Source organism: Coffea eugenioides, chromosome 5, assembly GCF_003713205.1.
Source record: "Coffea eugenioides isolate CCC68of chromosome 5, Ceug_1.0, whole genome shotgun sequence".
NCBI lineage: Eukaryota > Viridiplantae > Streptophyta > Magnoliopsida > Gentianales > Rubiaceae > Coffea > Coffea eugenioides.
This window is the reverse complement of record NC_040039.1, coordinates 27,556,057-27,577,242: the sequence shown is the minus strand read 5'-3', so window position 1 is coordinate 27,577,242 and position 21,186 is coordinate 27,556,057. Positions and strand designations below refer to the sequence as shown.

The window sequence follows — 21,186 nt, the reverse complement described above, 5'->3', positions numbered from 1 at the left end:
TTCATTGCATTTCATTCACTGGCCAATTCTCCACCAGACTTCTTGGTAATACTCGAGTATACCAAAACACTGTCCCAAGGTCACCAGCCGCCCGACCGAGTCCACTTTTGGCTCGAGTCGACTGGCAACGAAGGGCAAGGGCCCAATTCAGCCAAAAGCTTACATTCATGCACAAGTAATGTTCAATCACTTGATCATTAAAAATTCACATTCACTTAGGTCGAGTGCGATAAAGTATACACTCGCCCATTGAAAATCCATTTAACAGTCATTGGAAAGCATTTAACATTCAAACAATCACTCATAGATATTCACATAGTCACTTATTGCACAAACATGCAAGGACCACTCACCTTTTAAAGTAGAGCAACGCTAAACATTTGACTCTGGGTCGTGCTCGTTCCCACCATTAAACCCTAAAAGTAACCAAGACAAGATGTGCTTAGGTTAATAAGGTGCTCACTTTAACCTTAATCATGAGCCATACGCCTATCTAAATACGGCCTCTCAAAACACAAAACTCAAAGACAAACTTGAAATCCAATCGAAGAAGGTCCAAGTGCATACTAAGGCTATGGTTCAAGTAAGTTATTAGTATGAAAAGAAAGCACTTGGATTCAAAAGGTGCAAGAAATCAAAAGATGAAAATTACATATATATATATATATATATCTCATGAAGCTTAACAAAACATACGTAAGATATACGCACCACTATTAGAAGAAAACAACCAACCTCAAGTCTAAAGTTGGCCAACGAAACTAGAGAGCATGATAGAAGAAATCATTATTTTTCCTCTTGCTTTACACATGATTTTTTTTTGTTTGCCAAAATTCCAGTTCATATGTCACTACCGAGGTGGACTCAAGTATCCCTAAGCAAACCAAGTCCAAAGCATCTAAAGGTCACATCAAATTAAAGTTTAAGACTTAAAAAAGTGTTCTCAAAGTTTTCCAAGTTCCACTCAATTCATTTGACAAAATTCTCAACTTTGGCGACATTCTTTGAAAAAGTATAAGTTGAGTTTTGTAGGTCGAAAAATCACATATATTATACCGTTAGAAAATAGACTAGAAGTACTAATAGAGTTTAGAGACATCTTCATGAAATTCAATTCATAAGTTAGTCAAATTTCAGTTCAAACTCACTGCTGTCTCATATACAAACACAGAACATTCATGGTTTTTCAAGAAATTTTGTAAATTTGCTGGTATTTATAGGAGTTGAACCAAACCTTGAATTTTGTACCGTTGAAAGCTCTATGAATCTAGTTTCAAACGCAACAAACGGTACTTGATTTGGACTTTTTTAAACCAAGATATAACAAATTTCCCAAAATTGCTCAAGGTCTCCTGTGGGAAATATTTTCAGCAGCACTTCCCCTTATTTTTCCTAATTTTCAGCCATTTTCAAGGCTTCATTCTCACCACAAGGCAGCCCCAAATCAAGTTCACAAGGTATATGATATATAACTAGTTATTTTAGCCACAAAACTAGCTATAATCAATATATACATAAGCTGGAAAATTCTCACACCAAGCTGGAAAATCACCAACAAAGCTAGACGTCCCTCAAGTGAAGCCAAAATTACACGTATGAGCTAGACAAATCATTATGCCAGGTTTATAACTCATAGTAAAGCTGGAAATACTCAATAAAAGCTGAAAATGATCACTAAAAGCTAGACATAACAGCCCACATACTAAAACTACACAACCAGCCACAAATCCTACTAGAATCAAGCCAAAACTCCAACCGATTGCAAGATTAAAGGGATAAAATAACTTTCAGCCAAGAATACCTTCAATCCTGAAGCTGAGCAGTAAAAGATAGCCTACTTTCTCCCAAAATAACTCCACTCCAGCTCACCTTTCTTCCTTGTAGCAACTTCCTATGGCTTAACTTTGGGTTGGAGGTTGTTTTCCCACAATTTTTTGCTAGGAATCAAGGTGAAAATGAAGACAGCTTTTCTCCTTTTTTCTCTTCTCTCTAATTTTGACCAAAGCAAGGAAAAATGAAAGGTTTTTGAAGCTAATTTGGAAGATAAATACAACACTTCTCTTGGTCAAAGTCTTGGCTTGATAGTTGACAGTTGTCAAAGCCAAGTGTTTCCCCTTTTTTTTTTCTTTTCTTCCTCCTCTTGGTCAACAATTTCGGCCAACTTTAGGGTTAATTTAGGGAAGGATAAATGATAGGAAAATAAGAAAATTAGGGAAAGAAAGTATTGGTCAAATGGTACTTTCAACCGATAACAAACGGCGCAAGTCGGTTCACGCCTATTTTCTTAACTCTCTTATACTTTTGTTTTAACTTATAATTCACTAATGTTCTCTTAGCACTTTTAATCACATATTTCCTCCTACTTAATACTCGCTCTTATCCACCAAATTTGGTACACACACCGCACCAATTGATCACACTACCACAATGCACCAAAACCCTAACTTACACTAATTTTAAAAGTAAAAGTAAAACACTTGACTCTATTATTTATTACAACTATTAAGGGAAGCAATTAGCATTAAAAAAGTTATAAATTAACTTATTCAAAATAAAAGAGACTTATAAGAAAATATAAGCAAATTTTTAAGTTCTCACACTCCCTTTTGAAGTGGTGACTAAATGGAGTCAAGTTGCCATATTTATATTCAAATTGCACCAAAGAATCATGGCACTAATATAATTGAAAATAATAATAATAAAAGTACTAATTTCACATTAATACATCAAACAAAAAGACACTTGAAGACATCTAAAAATTACAAGTTGAATACATTCAAAAGTAACATAATTAGCTATTAATGAAAAGAAACAATTATAATAGAGAGAGTCAAGAGGTCACAAGGGACTAAATTGCAAAAATTAGAAAATTTTGTGGAAAATATAATTTTTCAAAGTTTGGGGGTCAAAATGCAATTAAATTAAGGGCCTAAGTGAAAGAAATTTAAAATTTTCTAGACCAATGTAAAACTACTCCAAAGATCAGGGGCTAAAGTGCAAAATTTATTTTTTTTTATTTTTGTAAGAAAAGGGCTTTGGGCCATTTATTTTTATTTGCTTGGGTCCGAGCCATCTGGCACAAAGAAAAATGTGGGATGTTTTCATGAAAAATAAACACAAGCCCAGATGAAAAAATCCCCCAAAAAAAAGATTCTAACCCAACTGAAATTAAAGTATGAAGCCCATTAGAAAATGAAAATTAGCCCAATCATTTTTTTTCTTCTTCCTTCTTTTTTTTTCCTTTCTTTTCTTCTTTCCCCCTCTTTTCTTCTTTCTCTACGGTAAAGCTGAAGGTTCCTCAGCCGGTGGCCATGGCGGCACCACCAGCAAATTTTCCGGTCACAAACTTTCACCAAAATACACCGCCCACTCGATTTTTCGCGTAGAATCCGTTTTTTGATTTTATTTTTGCAAAAAATGAACCGAAAGTGGCGAAATAACCAAAAAATAGTCCAGTTTTTACTTTTTCAAAGTCACTATAATTACCACTAAAATCATAAAACTTATACAAATACACCCCTTATGATTTTTACAACATAACTATGAGCTGAAATCAAATGTAACAAATTAAAGCAAAAATAATCCAAAAAATAAAAAGAAATCCTTCAATGCTTTTAAGGCTCAAAAACTCCATAAACTTTGGATAATCAAACATTTTCGGACCTATACTAGCTAATGGCCATCTATTTTGACAAAAAAAATGCACAATATCCAGCTTTTTAATTCGTTTTTCCATTTGACCATTTTTTTCAAACACTTGGCATGCATACACTAAATTTATTTCCTTTTGCCTAATCTTGCGTGTAACTTGCCTATTATCCTAGCAACACAGTAACAACGAAAGAAACAGCAAAAGCAGGAAAAAATAAGCAACGAAATATGAATTTAATGTAAAAAACAAAACTGAAAATAGGAAAAAAAAAATACCTCAAGAATATTGTATTCACTTGGTCGACGAGGTTTGTGATGAAATTTCGAAGCTTCAATGGTCTAACCACTTGTTCCCTTTTTTTTGCTTGATTTGTGGATGGGTGTGTGAACTTAGGAGAGAAAAGGCAAAGAGGGACCAATAGTTGGATTTTTAGGTTTGAATTGCTTGTTATTTTTTGTGTTGTGGAATTGAGAGGAAGACGGGAGAAAGGCCGAGAGATGTTTTCCTTGTTGTGTCCTCTGTGATGGTGTGTGTTGTTGTTAAAAACGAGTGGGAGGATTGAGCGAGCCGAGAGAGTGGTTGAGAGTTGGGGTGGTTTTTTGTCTTGTGAGAAGTCAAAGAAAGTGAGTGGAGTAGTTTTTCGTCAAATGATGGATTTTTGCCCCCAAATGAAAAGAAAGATGAATAGAGATTGAGTGTAAAAATGGATTAATAGTGATTTTGGTAGGGAAAATGATTAAAATGTGTAAATTTGGTCATGACTTTTTTCTTCTCCTTTTTTTCATATTTTCCTTTTCTTAAAAGTAAAACAAAGATGAGAAAAAGAAAAAATAAATGAATAAATAAAATTAAGATACAGGAAAACAGATAGCTCATTAAATAGACAAAAATCCAAGAAAAAGTTAAGAATTGACAAAAATTTGGTATCTATAACTTGACCCTCTTTCTCTTGAGTTTGAGTTTCAAAGAAACTCAAGACAAAGACATAGACACCAAATTGCTTACCTGTTTCTACTAACTGTACCTGAGCCAAAATAATGGGTCCACAGTTGGCTAAAATTATTGGATAAAAGATGCAATGATGTTGTAAAAGACATGATCGAACTCGTATAGACTTGCCTACGTATCCCGCCATGGGAATCAGATCAAACATAGTTCGAATACAGGTGAACCACAATGAAACAAGTGCATTGACCATCTGTGATCTTTGCATAGTCGAAGAAGTCTGAACTCTTATAATTTCTAAACATAAAACATGAAATGAATGAGAAAGTACAAATTGTTAATCAAAACAGTTAAGAAAAGTAATTGTCATAATTAGAAAAAGATGCGTGGAAAGACACGGTTACGCACCAAGAAGGGGGATAGAAGGGTGCGCAGTGGACGTTGAGACTCGCCAACAGAAAATTAAATTTGATTTGTCAAGAATCTAGACAGTTCAGTGGAACTGAATCCAAACCCCAACGCCTAACAAGAAAAATAAAAATATGCTTGAAACCTAGATAATTGGTGGGATAAAATAACATATTTGTGGGATAAGATCCGAACCCAATTAAATAATAGATTGGTAGGATAAAATTCGAACCCAATTAAATGACGGATTGGTGGGATAAAATTCGAACCCAATTAAATGACGGATTGATGCGATAAGACCCGAACTCCATTAAATGCAGATTGGTGGATAAAACTCGATCCCAATTAAATATAAATTGGTGGGATAAGACCCGAGTCCAATTAAATGTAGATTGGTGGATAAAACTCGATCCCAATTAAATATAGATTGGTGGGATAAGACCCAAATCTAATTAAATGACAGATTGATGGGATAAGACCCGAACCGAACCCAATTAAATGACAGATTGATAGGGTAAGACTCGAGCCCAATTAAATGCAGATTGGTGGATAAAACTCGGCCCAATTAAATATAGATTGATGGCATAAAACTCGAATCCAATTAAATGATGGATTGGTTGGATAAGACTCGAACCCAATTAAATAACAGATTGATAGGATAGGATCCGATCCCAATTAAATGCAGATTGATGGATAAAACTCGAGCCCAATTAAATATAAATTGGTGAGGTAAGACCCGAATCCAATAAAATGATAGATTTATGGGATAAGAATCGAGCCCAATTAAATAACATATTTGTGGGATAAAACTCGAATCCAATTAAATGACAGATTGGTGGGATAAAATTCGAGCCCAATTAAATGCAAATTGATGGATAAAACTCGAGCTCAATTAAATATAGATTTGTGGGATAAGACCCGAGTCCAATAAAGTGACAGATTGGTGGGATAAGAATCGAGCCAATTAAATGACAGATTGGTGGGATAAAATTCGAATCCAATTAAAATAACAGATTGGTGGGATAAGACCTGAACCCAATTAAATGACAGATTGGTGAGATAAGACTTGAACCCAATTAAATATAGATTGGTGGGATAAGATCCGAGCCCAAATAACTAGCGGAAGAAAATGAAAATGCAAGTTCTGTACTATCAAACTGAAAAATTAAAATGCATGTTGCTTAAAAGTTATTAAACCAAAACAAACTTACTTGGTGGATTTACAACTTTCTTGATTTTCCGGACTTTAAAACAAAGGGAATGATGATTTTTCTTTTCTTTCTTTGGAAATGTACAGTCAACTTTGGAGCTCAATCCTTCTACAATTTGCTCTAGTGTGAATCATGCTTAACTAAACCAGTATTGTATCACATAATTTCACCTGCAAAAGGAAAAAAAAAATAATTGTGATGAAAACACTGCCACCACCATGTGATCCCTTCGCCTTGAGAACCGTGTAAACATGAGTTTCAATATCGACAAATCGCTCCCATAGATTTGGTCCACAACCCCTTTAGAATCTTTGCAACTTTCTAATATCAATTATCCATACTTTATTATCATATAACCTTCAATTTCATGATTCCTTTAGGATAAATTATAGGAGATTGTCTTTTGAATGAGACCCAATAAATGAGAAATATAAACTATTAAAAAATATATTATTCATCATACAATGATACTGATATGAAATAAACAATAATACATAATAAATAAATAAAATAGTAAATAGAATAGCAAAACAATTTTATTGGATTTATGAACACAGGTCCAAGAGTTAAAAGTTGGGTGCATATTTAATGAACGGCCTTTGATGAAGAAAAATGCTCCATCTGACCCCTTCAACGTTGTCCATTTTGGAATTCATTATCGGCGAAAGAACAACTGTATGAAAGAAGCCCAAATCAACATAGTCACCAGCTTTCAGACCTCAACATCTTATCCCTTGTTCATGATCCTCTTGTATTTCAAAACTCTACCTTAGCACCCTTTCGGGTTTTCACTAAGATTACTCCCACCTTTTTTTCTCTCTTTTTTTTGTTTTTGTTCTTTAGAACAAAGGATAAGAAAAGTTACTACCCTTTAAATTTCGTCAAAAAAGGATCATTTTTTTGATTTATTGTCAATTTAAAACACTTCAAACACTATTCAACTACATAGGAAGAACAGCATATTCTGATAAAATTATCTTACCATGTAATCATTGTTGTGAATTAATTTGGGATCGTTTCTATCAGTGTGGTATGACTAGTCAGTGGGTAGAAATGATATGATTAACGACTAGCTTGAGAGTATCAAAACATCCACATTAAGTTTTCCTAAGCTTCTAATCAATAAAATGGGTTAATTTCACTTTCCACCTTTTAACTATATCTATATTTTTTCTTTATAGTCCCTGAACTTCATAGTGAGACACTTTAACCCCTCAAGTATAAAATATATCACACTTATTAATAACTACTGTTGGAATTATGGTTCTTATCTATAGTGATAATTATACATATCATGATCAAGCATATTTGAGATTTTTTGCTTATATGGATTTTTCATTACTCATGTGTTAGGATTAGTTACTAGTTCTAATTTTATATAAATGTATATTTTTTGGGAATTGGTTGGAATGTGTACTTATTTATTAATACAGTTTTGGTTTGCACGACCACTTGCTACAAATGCTTGCCAAAAGGTCAAATTAGTTGCACTTCAGTTTCTGAAGTATAAAATCTTTTACACTTTAGTATTTAAGTGGGATAGATGTTATGCTTAACTGGGACACATTTTATATTTTAAGGACTGAAGTAGAACAAATTCTGATTAACTGAGATAGATTTTTATACTTTAAAAATTATAACATCCAACTATAGGTAGCAAACACACCCATTTAGTTAAATTTACCCATACCCGCCTATGAATAGATGGGTATGAGTATTTTGAGTTTTTGCATATGGGTATAAATGGATTGCCTAATAATACCCATTCAAGCCCAATTAACCCATCTAAAATTGTCTTACCCCAAACCTCCTCTCTTCCCCCACCCATTTCTTTTCAGAATTTTCATTTTGTCATGATATTAACTACTTTCGTTTCATTATTATTATTATTTGTTGATCTTATCTTATCATTTTATTTTCTCTTAGTTTGTTAATTTGCTTATTTTTCAGCATTACCAATTTATGACAAGTTTTAACCTCTTTTCCTACCATTTCAAAATGAAATTTTAAATTTACACACGAAAAAAAGCTAGGGGTTCAAAATTTTTGGATTAAGTTTTTATGTTAATTTTTATATTCTTATCGTTCAATTATTAAATAGTATGTAATTTTGTGACATAGAGTACAGATGGAAAACAATTAGTAATTAGACTTATTGAGCATTATAAGTAAATATTTAAAACTAATGATGGGTGCAAAGGGTGGTATAAATTGATAACTTAGTTTGCCAAAATGAATTTAAATGAATTTACAAAATGTTAAAATAAATGAGTTATAAATGGGTAATTGGCCTATCCAATTCATTTTTTTGACTTACCCATTTATACCCATCTAATTAAATTGGTAGAAATGGGTTGACTCACTAATACCCATTACCCATTATAACCAACTCAAACCCGTCTAAATCACCCATTTTAACACCTCTACATCCAACTTTGAAATTTAGTAACCAAAATGGCAAAATGGAACCAATCCAAATAAATTCCTTGGACTTAAAGGATCTTTAATAACTAAGGGTTTATCACACTTCTCCCGCTGGTTTGTGAAATATAGTTTGAAAGATCGAAGCTTTCTGCAAATGCTGGTACATTTTTCATACATACAAGTTCCATCACGGATTAGGTAGTTTCCCTAATCTTTGATGTACAACTTGAATATAGATAGTCCTATTTTTTTTTTTTTTTTGCCATTTGTACCATGTTCACTTTAGATCATTAATAAAATTATTATTTCCCATTTTAGACAAAATATTTTTTATTTAGGTAGCCTAGACTTTAAGTTACCAATTAATTATAAATCATCGTAACAACTAACATAGTTAATCACTTAAAGAAATCTGAACATGGACATGCTACTGTTCCTCTTTAGGGAAGCAAAGTCACATTGATTTTTTTGGATAATTGGGGAAATCATGATTCGTTCCATTTATATTAATATTATGAAGAATTGTGCTGATTTAAATTTTCTTAAGGTAACTTCAAAAACATAATTGCCCTTGACAGAAGTTTGAATTATGAATTGAGTGTTCTCTATATAATATTGACTGTTGTCACTGGTACACTCAAATTCTTTATTAAAAGAAGTTCTTAATACCTTTAAGTTAGTCCTTTGGGAAGTATATTATTGTGGTCGGTTTTTTAACCGCTATTGGAGTCATTATCCTTGATTTCGATGTGGATATTCCAAGGACCGAAACAAGAATGAAATAGACAATTGACCATCCTATCATGATCTATGACCATATAGTCGAGGTTGGCGATGAACATTGTCGGTAGATGATTACACGATAAGTTGCAAATTTGAGATAGATTGATTCTAGAGAAATGTTAAAAACTTCAAGACAACGCTCTTATGATTTTAAATGGGCAATTAGGTGAATATTTCTTGACTTTAATTTTGTTTATAACTGAAATTATTTTTACAAGAAATTGGATTAAATTTTATACGCTGATAAATTATCAGGTTTGAATGCACGCTATATGTATAAAACTTGAATTTTAAATTAAAATTAAAATTAAATCTAAAACATTTAATGTACATTTCTTCTTTTTTTTTTTACATCTCTATATATCTGCCCAATCCGAAATTGTTAAAATTTAGTAAAGTAAGGTATCCTAATGTCACTAATTCATGGACCACATTAATAATTAGGGTGGCCCAAAATCCATGTCTAATGAGAATGATGGACGGAGAATAGATTTTGGGATTTTCCTGTGGCTTGATTAGACCCTTTTTTTCTTCCTGGGGAACTTCTTGAACTGGGGAATTTTATGTTGTATTTAAAGATGATGAAAGTATTTGATAACAAAACTAAACTTAGCTTAGCAGGAAAATTTGCGAAAACAGCTGGATGAAATTATCAAGAGATGAGAATCTGTCGAGATATGAATTAAATAAGTAACTGCCAAATCTAATGAAAGCAATTGGGTGGAGTGCAAGGTTGGAGACTCGAGAAGAAACAAATAAAAGTAGCAACTAGTTCAAAGGTTGACACAGACAGATCACCTTACAATTTTATTTTTTTTTATCATTTCGTTACTTTTATCTATATTACTCCTACTCTAACGCAATTTACGGGGAGATTCAATTGGACCTACGAAAACTATTGGAGACTGAACCATCATCGGATCAAACAGATGCATTATGCATCAGGATGAATTTTTTGAGAAAACCACATATTGTAGTAAGGTTCGATCTGTTGCTCTCCCACTCCACCAAGTATTAAAGTCTTAATGGTGGCCAAGAGTCCAAAGACTCACCTTACATGAAGAATCTTTTTCTCTAGAAAGGAGAAAGTCTTGCCAGTTATACATAAAAATAAAAAATAAAAAATAAACACACACACACGATAGTTTTTTTTTTTTTTTTTGTTGCAAAAACACACATGATAGTTACCTCAAGAGGGAGCCGATTAAAATATAGTTTTTTTCTATGTGGCAGCATACATTTATTAATGTCTAATGATTGTAGATACAAATGGGAATATGTATATGTATCTTATACGAGTATTACCGTGTTGTGTGTATATATTTGTGTGTAGGTGTGTGTATCTATAATTTAATTTTATAAGGTAAATTAAATTGGTTTCAATTTTGCCGCAAGTATTTCATTAACACTTTCAAACCTTCTCACATATTAAGGGACACAACTGCCCCTCTTTTTATCGTTTCTCCACCCCCCCCCCTCTTTTTTTCTCTTTTTCGTTTTGTTAGCCCCCTTTTTCCTTCCCTACTAAAACACATAAAATTCCAATAAATATTTGAAATACTTCTTTGATGTCCTTGCGCATTAATTCCATCAAAAAGATCACTCCATTTTCGACTGATATGCAACAACGTACAATGACAATTTCCTTTTGCTATACAAAAATTTAATTGATGGATAAACAGAATTTCTATAGCATATAATGCTTATTGATGCAAATGTGTATGTAAGTAACTAGTAAAGCGTCTCAATGTGTGTAAATATGTAAGCCCTCATGACCAATTTCTAGTAAGAGTAGCTAAAGATGCTAAAAAGCACCAAATTTGAGAAAAAGCGAGCTAATACAAACACATTAAAAGAATGTAAAGGGAATTTAGAAACATGTGAGAAAATAGTGACGCTAAAGAATGAAGAAGAGCCACCTAGAGCTGTGGAAGTTTTCATCGGAACCGTACTGGTCTAACTAATAATAGAATTCCCAACACTGAATATAAAAGTTCTTAAACTTCGTTAGAAAACATACACTACGTCACTTGAATCTAAGAGTTGGAAAGCAATTTTTCAAAGAAAAATTATTACGTTTTTCGTAAATATATTTTTTAATTATTTTTTAATCTCATATATATCAAATCACTATAATAATTTTTTTACAAAAAAATCCAGAAAAATGTAATCCAAACGTAACCACACTATTCTATGCAATATGCTGAGAGCACAAAGAACATGTGGTGGATCTGAGAAGGATTGAAATAATAAATTTCATGCATTGACAAGAACACTGAGTGGGAATCCGCAATGTACTATATGTAACCAATTTATTTATTTTTTTAAATTTGCATTTCATTTGTCCTAAATAAGATAAGTTAGTCTAAGTAGGTAAAAATAATATGAGAAATAACATACAACGATCTAAACATGATATGTCCTAAATAAGATATGTACTATATGTAACAAATTAATTTTTTCAATTTGCATTTCATTTGTCCTAAATAAGATATGTTAGTCTAAGTAGGTAAAAATAATATGAGAGTTAACATACAATGATCTAAACAGATAATGGGTGGCATGTAATTCCGTCTCATAAGTTCACTTCATTAATTCATGGAGAAAGTCCTATGAGAAAAAAATTAAGGAAAACTTAAGGAAACATGTGCGGCAATATACAATGCACATTACTTTTTAAGAATATAAATTGAATATGGAGCATACTTGTATCCTAAGTGAAAATTATTATCAGGGGGACAACAATTATCCGACTAAAGTGAAAATAGATAAGACAAAAAAAATGATCTTATTTCTTATTCTCTTAATTTTTCTCTATTCCTTTTATTTGATAAATCTCACTCGTTTAGTTTACTTTAAAGAAATCTCAACAATATTCACTTACCTTATTTAGCATAACTGATCTCAAGTGTACATAGAGGTGGCAAAATGGGCAGGATTTGGATTTTAAATAGGACTAAGTAATATGGGTTTAGGTTTAATTTTACCCATATGTGTTTCGGGACTAATTTGAGTGGAATCATTTTAGAATGGGTTTAGATTGATCTCGTCCAATTCTCAAATCTATTTCTTATATTCTTTTCTCCTTTAATTCTTTTTTTAATTTTATATAAATTTAATATTTTTTTATTTATTAATTTTATTTTATTCTTATTGTGAATTTATATTTTCATGAATTATTTTTTCCTTAAATTTTATTTTATTTATTTTCTATGTATATATTTTTTTTAATCTTTGATTCCAATGTTGCTAAATTTTAGTTGAGGAAAAAATAAGTACTATAAAAACTTACAAGGACTTGTATTTATGAGTATAAAGAAATGGCATTTGGAACTATGAACCATCATAAAACTACCAAGACTCGTCAAAGTATTTTCTAATAAGATTACATATTAATGACTTCCATATTACCCCCAATATTCATTTTGATCAGTATTATATTAGAAAAGGGGTTCAAAACTATTTACAGGCCTAAAAGAGCCCTCACCAACCCCATTTAGACCCTCTTCAGCCTGATTGCGCAACCCTTGAGTTCCCATCTCAAAACAAAAGTTTCTTTTGACATTTTTTAAAAAAACATTTTAAATTGAGATTGGGGACACAATGGTTATGAAAAAGGAAAAAATTAAAAAAAAAATTGATTTCTAAGGGACTAAAGAGCTCAAGAAACTAGATGGGGGTTTTAAGCTTAATTACAAAGAAAAAACTGAATGACCTAATTGGAAGAATAAAAATGGTTCACTTGAATCATTAAAAGATATATAATAATTGATAGGTAAATTTTTTGTAAGAACCTTTGGACCCCAATGGGTACCCAAGCATTTTCAAAAAATTCCTATCAATTAATGGATATATATGAGATTAGTCCCATTTCAAGTCTAATTTCAAAACTAGAATACCTATCTAGTCAAAAATCCCTTTAGACATGAATAGCCCATTAAGATTTTGGACAAATTGTCATCTCTAAGTGTACAGAATAAATGTTATAATTGAATCTTTAAGAAGGATTACAGCGTACGCGTATGATACAACTACAAGGCATCGCACGTCACTTTTTAATACTTGATGAAATCAACAAAGTGGACCATGCAGACATCATCTAGGGAGAGATGTGGGGTAATAGTAATAAATTAGAGTCTCAATAATTCTAGATGACAATTGTAAAGTATCACGAGCCTAAACACGCATCGGATCAATTGAAAATTGATAAAGATCGCAACTTCCTCGTAAAAGTGTTTGAAGATCACTATTGATGCAAGGTCTTTATTGGTGGGTATACCCTTGTAAGTAATTTATGATCCTATTCAAACTTTTTTCTATATAAAAAAAATTCGCAAGCAGTATCACATTAATTATATGTACTAAGTCAATAATAACACGCATAAGAGTAAGGGATAATTTGAGAAACCTCCCTTGAGGTTTGTGGCAATATCACTTGATACCTTTAAATTTTGAGAAATCTCACCTACCTCCTTTATATATTTTCAACTTTTGTAACATTATTAACTCAATTCAAAAAATATTATTAAGAAACTCTCATTTGGAGAGAGGAAATATTTTCATGCGAAAATTGTCCTTGTGTTATTCGACTATTTTTCCAAAAGTGAACATATATTACAAAATGCTGAAAATAATGACAAGTAGTGTGAAAACATGGTTCTAAAAGAATAAATTATATTAGCAAATATTTTTAAAGTACAAAGGACTACTAATTAAGAGTATGTTTAAGGTGCTTCAAGCCAAAAAAATTATTTCGTTCAATGTAAGGTGTTTTCGTTAATTTGAGAAGTTTTATGAATTTAAGAATTTTAAACTTTCTAAATATTTTTATATAGACTAATGATTTGAATATAAAAAATAGACACAATGTCTAAACTTATGTTTACAAACTCATTTGAGGTGTTTTCAAAAACATAAAAGTAACTTTCTTTATTACAAAGTATTTTTGGATGAATTTAGAATTTTATAAATTGTTTAGAATTTTTTTAATGTTCGAACTTTTTATGTAAATTGATGGCTCGAAAATAAGAGAAATATAAATTATTAACAATATATTTAGCAACTTATTTAAGGTATTTTCAAAGCACAAAATGTCACTTTTTGTAATTATAACAATTTTTTCTTTTGTATTTCTTTAACCAATGACTTAAAAAATTGCAAAAGGTATTTCAACTTCATTAGTATGCTTTAATCCTCAAGGAGTTAATTTGGTTTGTTATGAGAACTAAAGATCCATAAGAAAAGGGTAATTTTAGAATAGAAATATTTTATCTCTCCCAAAATGAGTTTTTAAATTATATCTTTTGAAATGTGTTGAAAAAGTTATAAAAAGTTGAAAATAATGGTGGTATGTGAGATTCCTCAAAATTCAGAAGTACCAATTGATATCGTCACAAATTTTAGAGGAGGTTTCTGAAATTACTCCTAAGAGAAATATAATGCAAAAGACTTTAATAATTTAACAAATTTTTTACGTTAATAACCACATCCTGCCACAATAATCAAAGACACAAATAATTAATCAAAATCATGAATGGCACAATACAACTCCTACTCCACCGCAACGTATTGTCACATAGTAATCCACTAATGAATGTTTTATTTTTTCACTTGGGATATTCCAACCTTTAGACCAAAGTAATTTCTTAAAGCTGTGCAAAGTCTTGCCTCAAGAATACACAGCGAAATAACATACGGAGGTCGATCACAAGATCCAGCGGTAACTATCAGGTTACGGAACCAATCAAACTATTTCGAAATTCACTAATGAATTTACGCGAATAGAAAGTGAACGTAAAGTGTAGACCGTATACACCCAGTAAAATGTGGAGCACATACACAATGCGCATATTTTATAATTTATACAACAACAAGCACGCATCAGTTGAGTTGTGTATCTAGATGTGTCTGTTTGTATGTACATATACAAGAAATAGTACCCCTTTATGCAGAAAGATTTCTTCAAATTTCAGTTTGTACCTACTCTAGCTTTTTCACTTCACCAGCTGCCACCCAAGACCGAAATTTTCTGTCCCTGGTTCTTTTATATACTTTGTCCCTAGCACTTCCAAACCCAGAGCCTCCTCCATCATCCCAACTTCAGCTTTTGTGTCTGAATTGCTCTGGCCAGGAAAGGTATTTCCATCATATAGCCCTCTTCTCATTGCTGTTCCTTTGCACAATTCTTCCAGTGCAGCTGCTGCATTTGTTCATTGTTCTTTAATTTTCTTTATGACTCATTTTTGTTTTTCCATGAGTAGATATAGATCTGCATTCCAGTTGAAATTAATGCATTGCTTGCGATTTTTAGCCACAATACTAGTTTGGTTCAGTACATAAGTGATGAATATGAAGTGGGATTCAATTGTTTAGAAACATTTAGGCTGGACTCATGATTTTTCTGCTGAATTTCCGGCTCTGTTCTGAGCTTGCTTGAGATCCACCTTGTGGGTTTGTTCAGGCAAGTAATGAGATGTAATTATTGAGATATTATACTAACTGATTGACGTATTCCACTGACTACATTCTCTGTTCTTCAAATTTCCATGTGGCTTAGATAGTGGTATGCTTTAAGCTAGTTAATGAAGATCTATGCCTCAATTTGGTGGAGGATTAATTGTTCGGCTCTAAAAAAGGGCTTAATTGCAATTGTGTTATGAAATCTACTTAAAAGCTTGGATTTGCTACTTGGGTTAATTTCCAGATTGCATAGATCTTTTATTTTGAGTCAATTTCAGTTACTGAGATCAGATCTAGTTAGTAGTCATGCAGAAACAGAGCTTCTTGAACATCAACTGAATACGACATTTTTTTCATTTTTTTTTGTGTGAAGGGGAAAATGGAAGGTAAATTGTTTTTCATGATTATTTCGATGTTGGTGGTTTGGTGCTCTACATCAGTCAATTCACAATCTGTTGGATCTCCTCCAATCTCAAGTCCAGCACCAGCTCCAGCCCCAGAACATGTGAACCTCACACACTTACTTTCTTATGCTGGTCCATTCCACACCTTCCTTAACTACCTTGAGAAGATCAAAGTCTTAGAAACTTTCCAAAACCAAGCCAACAATACTGAAGAAGGCATTACAATTTTTGCCCCAACAGATGATGCCTTCTCCAAGCTCAAGAACCCATCTCTGTCTAATCTCACCGATGATCAGATTAAATCAGTCCTCCTTTTCCATGCCTTATCGCATTACTACTCCCTATCAGACTTCAAGAACCTTAGCGAAATGAGCCCGGTGATGACCTATGCCGGTGGACAATACACCTTGAATTTCACAGATGTGTCTGGAGATGTATCTATTGATTCAGGATGGACTAAAACAAAAGTCAGTAGCAGTGTTGTTGCAACTGACCCTATCGCCGTTTATGAGATAAAAAATGTTCTTCTTCCAGAAGCGATTTTTGGCGCTGGCATTCCACCAACTGCAGCACCCGCACCTGCTCCTCATATTGCCCCTTCTGCAGATACCCCTGTTGCTGATGTTGGTGGGAGCAATTCGTCTCCAAAATCATCTCCGTCTTCCTCTTGCAAGATTAGCAACTTGGGTATCTTAACTCAATTGATTTTGGCAATTGCAAGTGGAGTAGTTTTAATGTTCTCCTAAGGGGTGATTTGTTCAGCTTTTAATTTATATTGAAAGAAAGAGTTGATTGATGCCTTCATTCCATTGAATTGATATAATGTACAAGAGTTGTAGGTACTAATTATCACCATTATATCAAAGCCGAAATTTTCTTGTTTTCTCATTGTTAATTTTGTTTTTGTTGTTGACTTTTGTGAAAGATGTAAAGGGTTTGTTGTCTCTTGGTATAAAGACTCAATTATACTCTTAGGCAGATTGTATTCAGCCCTCTCAAGTCCTGAGCTTTGGCTGATTAAAGATGCCAGAAGCATCCAAACAGATTTTACTAAGTGCCAAATGCGAAGTTTCAAAATATTTTCGGCCACTTTGTAAAAGGAAATTTAAGAAATTAAAGATAGCAAAAAAAGCAGTTGTAATTTTTGTAGTTGCATCTTGATACTCAATTGCAGCTACCTTTTTCTTCATTGGTTTCAATCTGAATACCGTATGATTTGACTCAAGACAGCTACTATATCCAAGTATTTGTAACTTCTCTTTAATTTTTCAAAAGAAAGAGAGAGTTCATTAACTTTGTAGCCAACTTCTATAACTCAATGATTATAGCCATTAACATATCCTAACCTACCATGCCATAAAGAGCAGGAAGAATCAACCATATAAGCAGAAATAGAAACTTTATTAATACTTGAACATTCCATCATATGAATAACCTTGTTCTACAAACACATCACTTTTGAAAAAAAAAATATTTTGTTAGACTCAAATACAACTTTAAAACCACTTGTTAAGTCTATCAGCTAACACAAGATTCTTCCTCTTGTCCAAAATATGTAGTACATTAGTAAGCACTAATTTCTTGTTGGAAGTAAATTGCAAATCCACAACTCCTTTTCCATGCACCTTGGTGATGTCATGATTGTCCATAACAACTAGAAGTCCTTCGGGGGCATTTTCATAGGTCTTAAATATGGACTTATCATTGCATGCATGCATAGTTGCACTAGAGTCGTACCATCAATCACTTCAATTGACCGAAGATGAAGCTATGTTCAATTCGGAGATCATAGATATTCTCCACTCAATCACCGTTGCAACAATCTCTGCAATGTCTTTGTTTTCAACAAGACTTGCTTGGCTATTATTCATTTTTTTTGTCACACTCCTTGTAATGCCTTTTTTTTGTCACAATTGTAACATTTCCAATTGTTTTTCTTATCCTTTGCACTTATAGCATTTTATCTAGAAGATTTTCTCTTCTTAGACCCTTGACCATTGTTGTGATTCTTCCTCTTGTCCACATAGTTCACCTTAGGACTAGATGCTAATTCTTTCTATTGGAAAATCATCGCATCTTTCTCCATATGGAGGTGCTTCAATATTTGGTCCATCACGAATGATTCAGTTATGTGTAGAGGTTTCTTTTGATAATCATTCCAACTAGGAGGCAACTTTGAAATAATTGCCCTCACTTGCAATGATTCAAAATTCTCAACACCTAGATCTTTATGTTTTGAAATAAAAACTTGTAGATCATGCACTTGATCGAGAACAGAAGGACGTTTAATAATGATAAAGTCAAAATGCTTTTTAATAAGAATTTTATCCGCACCTTGCTTTTGAGGAGTATACTTGTACTCCAAAGTGGTCCAAATCTCTCTTGGCAACTTGATAGATGTCTACATGTTGTAGAGCATATTTGAGAAATTATACATGATATGGCCTCTACACAATATTTTGTCATCTTTATGCTTATGTCTTTATGTCTTTAACTTTGAAACATCACCGTTTTTTGGCTCCGAAATTGGTTGAAGGTTTAGGTCAAACACATAGGCCATTTTGAGGGCGGTGAGAAAGGACAACATTTAACAAGGTTTTACTCGACGGATATCCTTAATTGTTGTATATTCTCATATATAACAAACATAACATCATTCGTTATTAAAATTTGACCAAGGCACTCAAGTTTTAGAATTAGCATGTCTAGACTTGCCATTACACTTTATTCAAGGCTTTAGACATAGTAGTTACACATTGCATGATAAAAGGACTGGAGGCATAGGGTGTGGCTACAAACCCTAAACCACTTGCCCTTTTTACATATCCGTTAGTCAAAATTTTGATTTCAACAATTAGCATCTTATGATCACAACATACTCTTGACTGAATTTAAAACAAATGCAATTACCAGGATTTGTAGCACCTAAACTCACTTGAGAGTCATACGAATATATATTTTTCATGCTATTGTTTAGGCAATTGCCTTAGATACACATGCACAAATATTGAATAATCATCAATCAAAGCAATAAATTACTTATTACCACATTTGAATGCATGTTACACACTTTTTCTTGGGCTATATTTTGACAAAAAATATTATTTCCTATATCCACATATCACAAACTACCAAGCCACAAAAAACAAGAAGATTTAGGCCCCATTTGGGGTTGCTGTACTTTTGATAAAAAGCACTTTTAGGTACTAAAAATGCTTTTTAAGTGTTTGGTAAATATCATCCCATAAAATTAGGAGTAGAGTTTTTGGTTTTAAAAGCATTTTGAACAAAAGCTCAAATGTGATGCTTTTAGAATAGCTTTTGTGATTTAGAAAAAAAATGATATGAACTTGTGATCAATGGCATCAAATTCTAAAGACGATTCAAGATAAAGAGTGGCTAATCCATTGAAATGCAACAAATCCGGATCCCTTCCTTCTTTTGGAGTAGTTTTCCATAGTTTGTCATTATTTTATTTTATAACTATTATGTGTCATTTGTTCGAAAAATTTCAGCCATGTGTGTTTCGCTATTTCCAACAAATAGTATGTGGTTAATTAGTTAATGTTGAATTGTTAGTTCCATACAATACAGGCTAATGTCATGTTTACCATAGTTAAGCCAATTTGAATTAGTTAGTTTCCTATTTTAGTCAAGTTAGAATTTTAGGAAAGTAGTTAATTATTTCCAAGTTGGTTTAAGTCTTTGAGTCTTGTAAAAGGCTATAAATTAGCCTCAAGTGTCAACATTTTTGGGAGTCCAGTCAGATAATGAATAAAATTTGAGAGTTTTCTCTTTCTTGTTCCTTGGAAACATTCCTTGATACAAAATGAGTCATGTCTCCTTTATTCAAGTTTTGGTTTTTCAATTCAAAATCACGTTGAGTTGTGGCACCATTCTACCAACAAGTCTTGGTTCATTAATTCGTTATGTTGTGGGTTGAGATTAAATTCAAGGTTCACACCTCAGGGTTTAGAGGTGTCGAGATTTTTCCATCAACTTCGTTCTATAACGTGATCAAGATAGATCCTTCCGCTGCCTGTGCAATTCGTTTCTCCAAGAGTGGGAGTTAGGGGGTTCAAGTTCGCATCAGTTGGTATCAGAGTTTCGGCTCTTGGTCCAGGTTAATATCCTTTTTCTTTTCTTGTTTTACTCTTTATTCTTCTACCAAACCCTACCCAATTCGAAAAAAAAGGAGAAAAACTTGTCACCTTAGGGTTTGAAATTCCACCGCTCATTCTTTGTTTCCTCATTGAGTCTCCAATCGTGTCTTGTTTTGTGTTGCATCTTGTTTCGTTGTTTGACAAAATTTATTCGTAGTAACTTGTGTTGAGTCATATTAAAAAGAGAGAGAGAGAGAGAGAGAGAGAGATTGTTCATCGGTACTGTTCACAGTACTGTAGCAGTTACTGTTCTTCCATCGTACTATAGCAGTGCTGTTCATCATACTGTGCAGTACTGTTCATCCAAAAAATATTTTTTTTCTTCGTACATTGTGTTTGTCTCTTGTTGTTCTTGAGTCTTGAAGTTTGGATACGTGATTTCTTGATATTCTTGAATCATACAAAAAGGATTTCTTGAAAATCTTGAATAAAAAGTTCAAAATCTTGGAATTTTTGAAACCCTAGTTCATCTTCTTGGATATTTGCGGCTAATTTTTGTTTCTTGAAGTGGCAAGTTGAATTGAAAAAAAAAAAGAGAAAGAAAGAAAAGAGATTGATCCATGAAAAAAAAGGAGAAAAGAAATAAAAAAAAGGAAAGACAAGAAAAAGAAACGGATCCAAGCCAAACAAGAAAATAGTCTTGAATTTGGAAACCTAATTTGACTTGGGTTGTTGCCAAAATCTGGTCACATAAATCCTTGTCCAATTTGGTTTGCTAAACCGCTTGACACACATAG

General features: G+C 32.6%; 1 protein-coding gene across 1 annotated transcript; it reads left to right on the top strand.

Annotated features, from left to right (window-relative positions):
- The first annotated feature begins 15,377 nt into the window (after positions 1 to 15,377).
- LOC113770498 (fasciclin-like arabinogalactan protein 7) lies at positions 15,378 to 17,260 on the top strand. The gene is made up of 2 exons (XM_027314967.1): positions 15,378 to 15,558; positions 16,256 to 17,260. Exon 2 carries the CDS (start codon positions 16,262 to 16,264, stop codon positions 17,030 to 17,032), a length of 771 nt encoding a protein of 256 aa, XP_027170768.1. The 5' UTR covers positions 15,378 to 15,558; positions 16,256 to 16,261; the 3' UTR covers positions 17,033 to 17,260.
- The last annotated feature ends 3,926 nt before the right edge of the window (positions 17,261 to 21,186 follow it).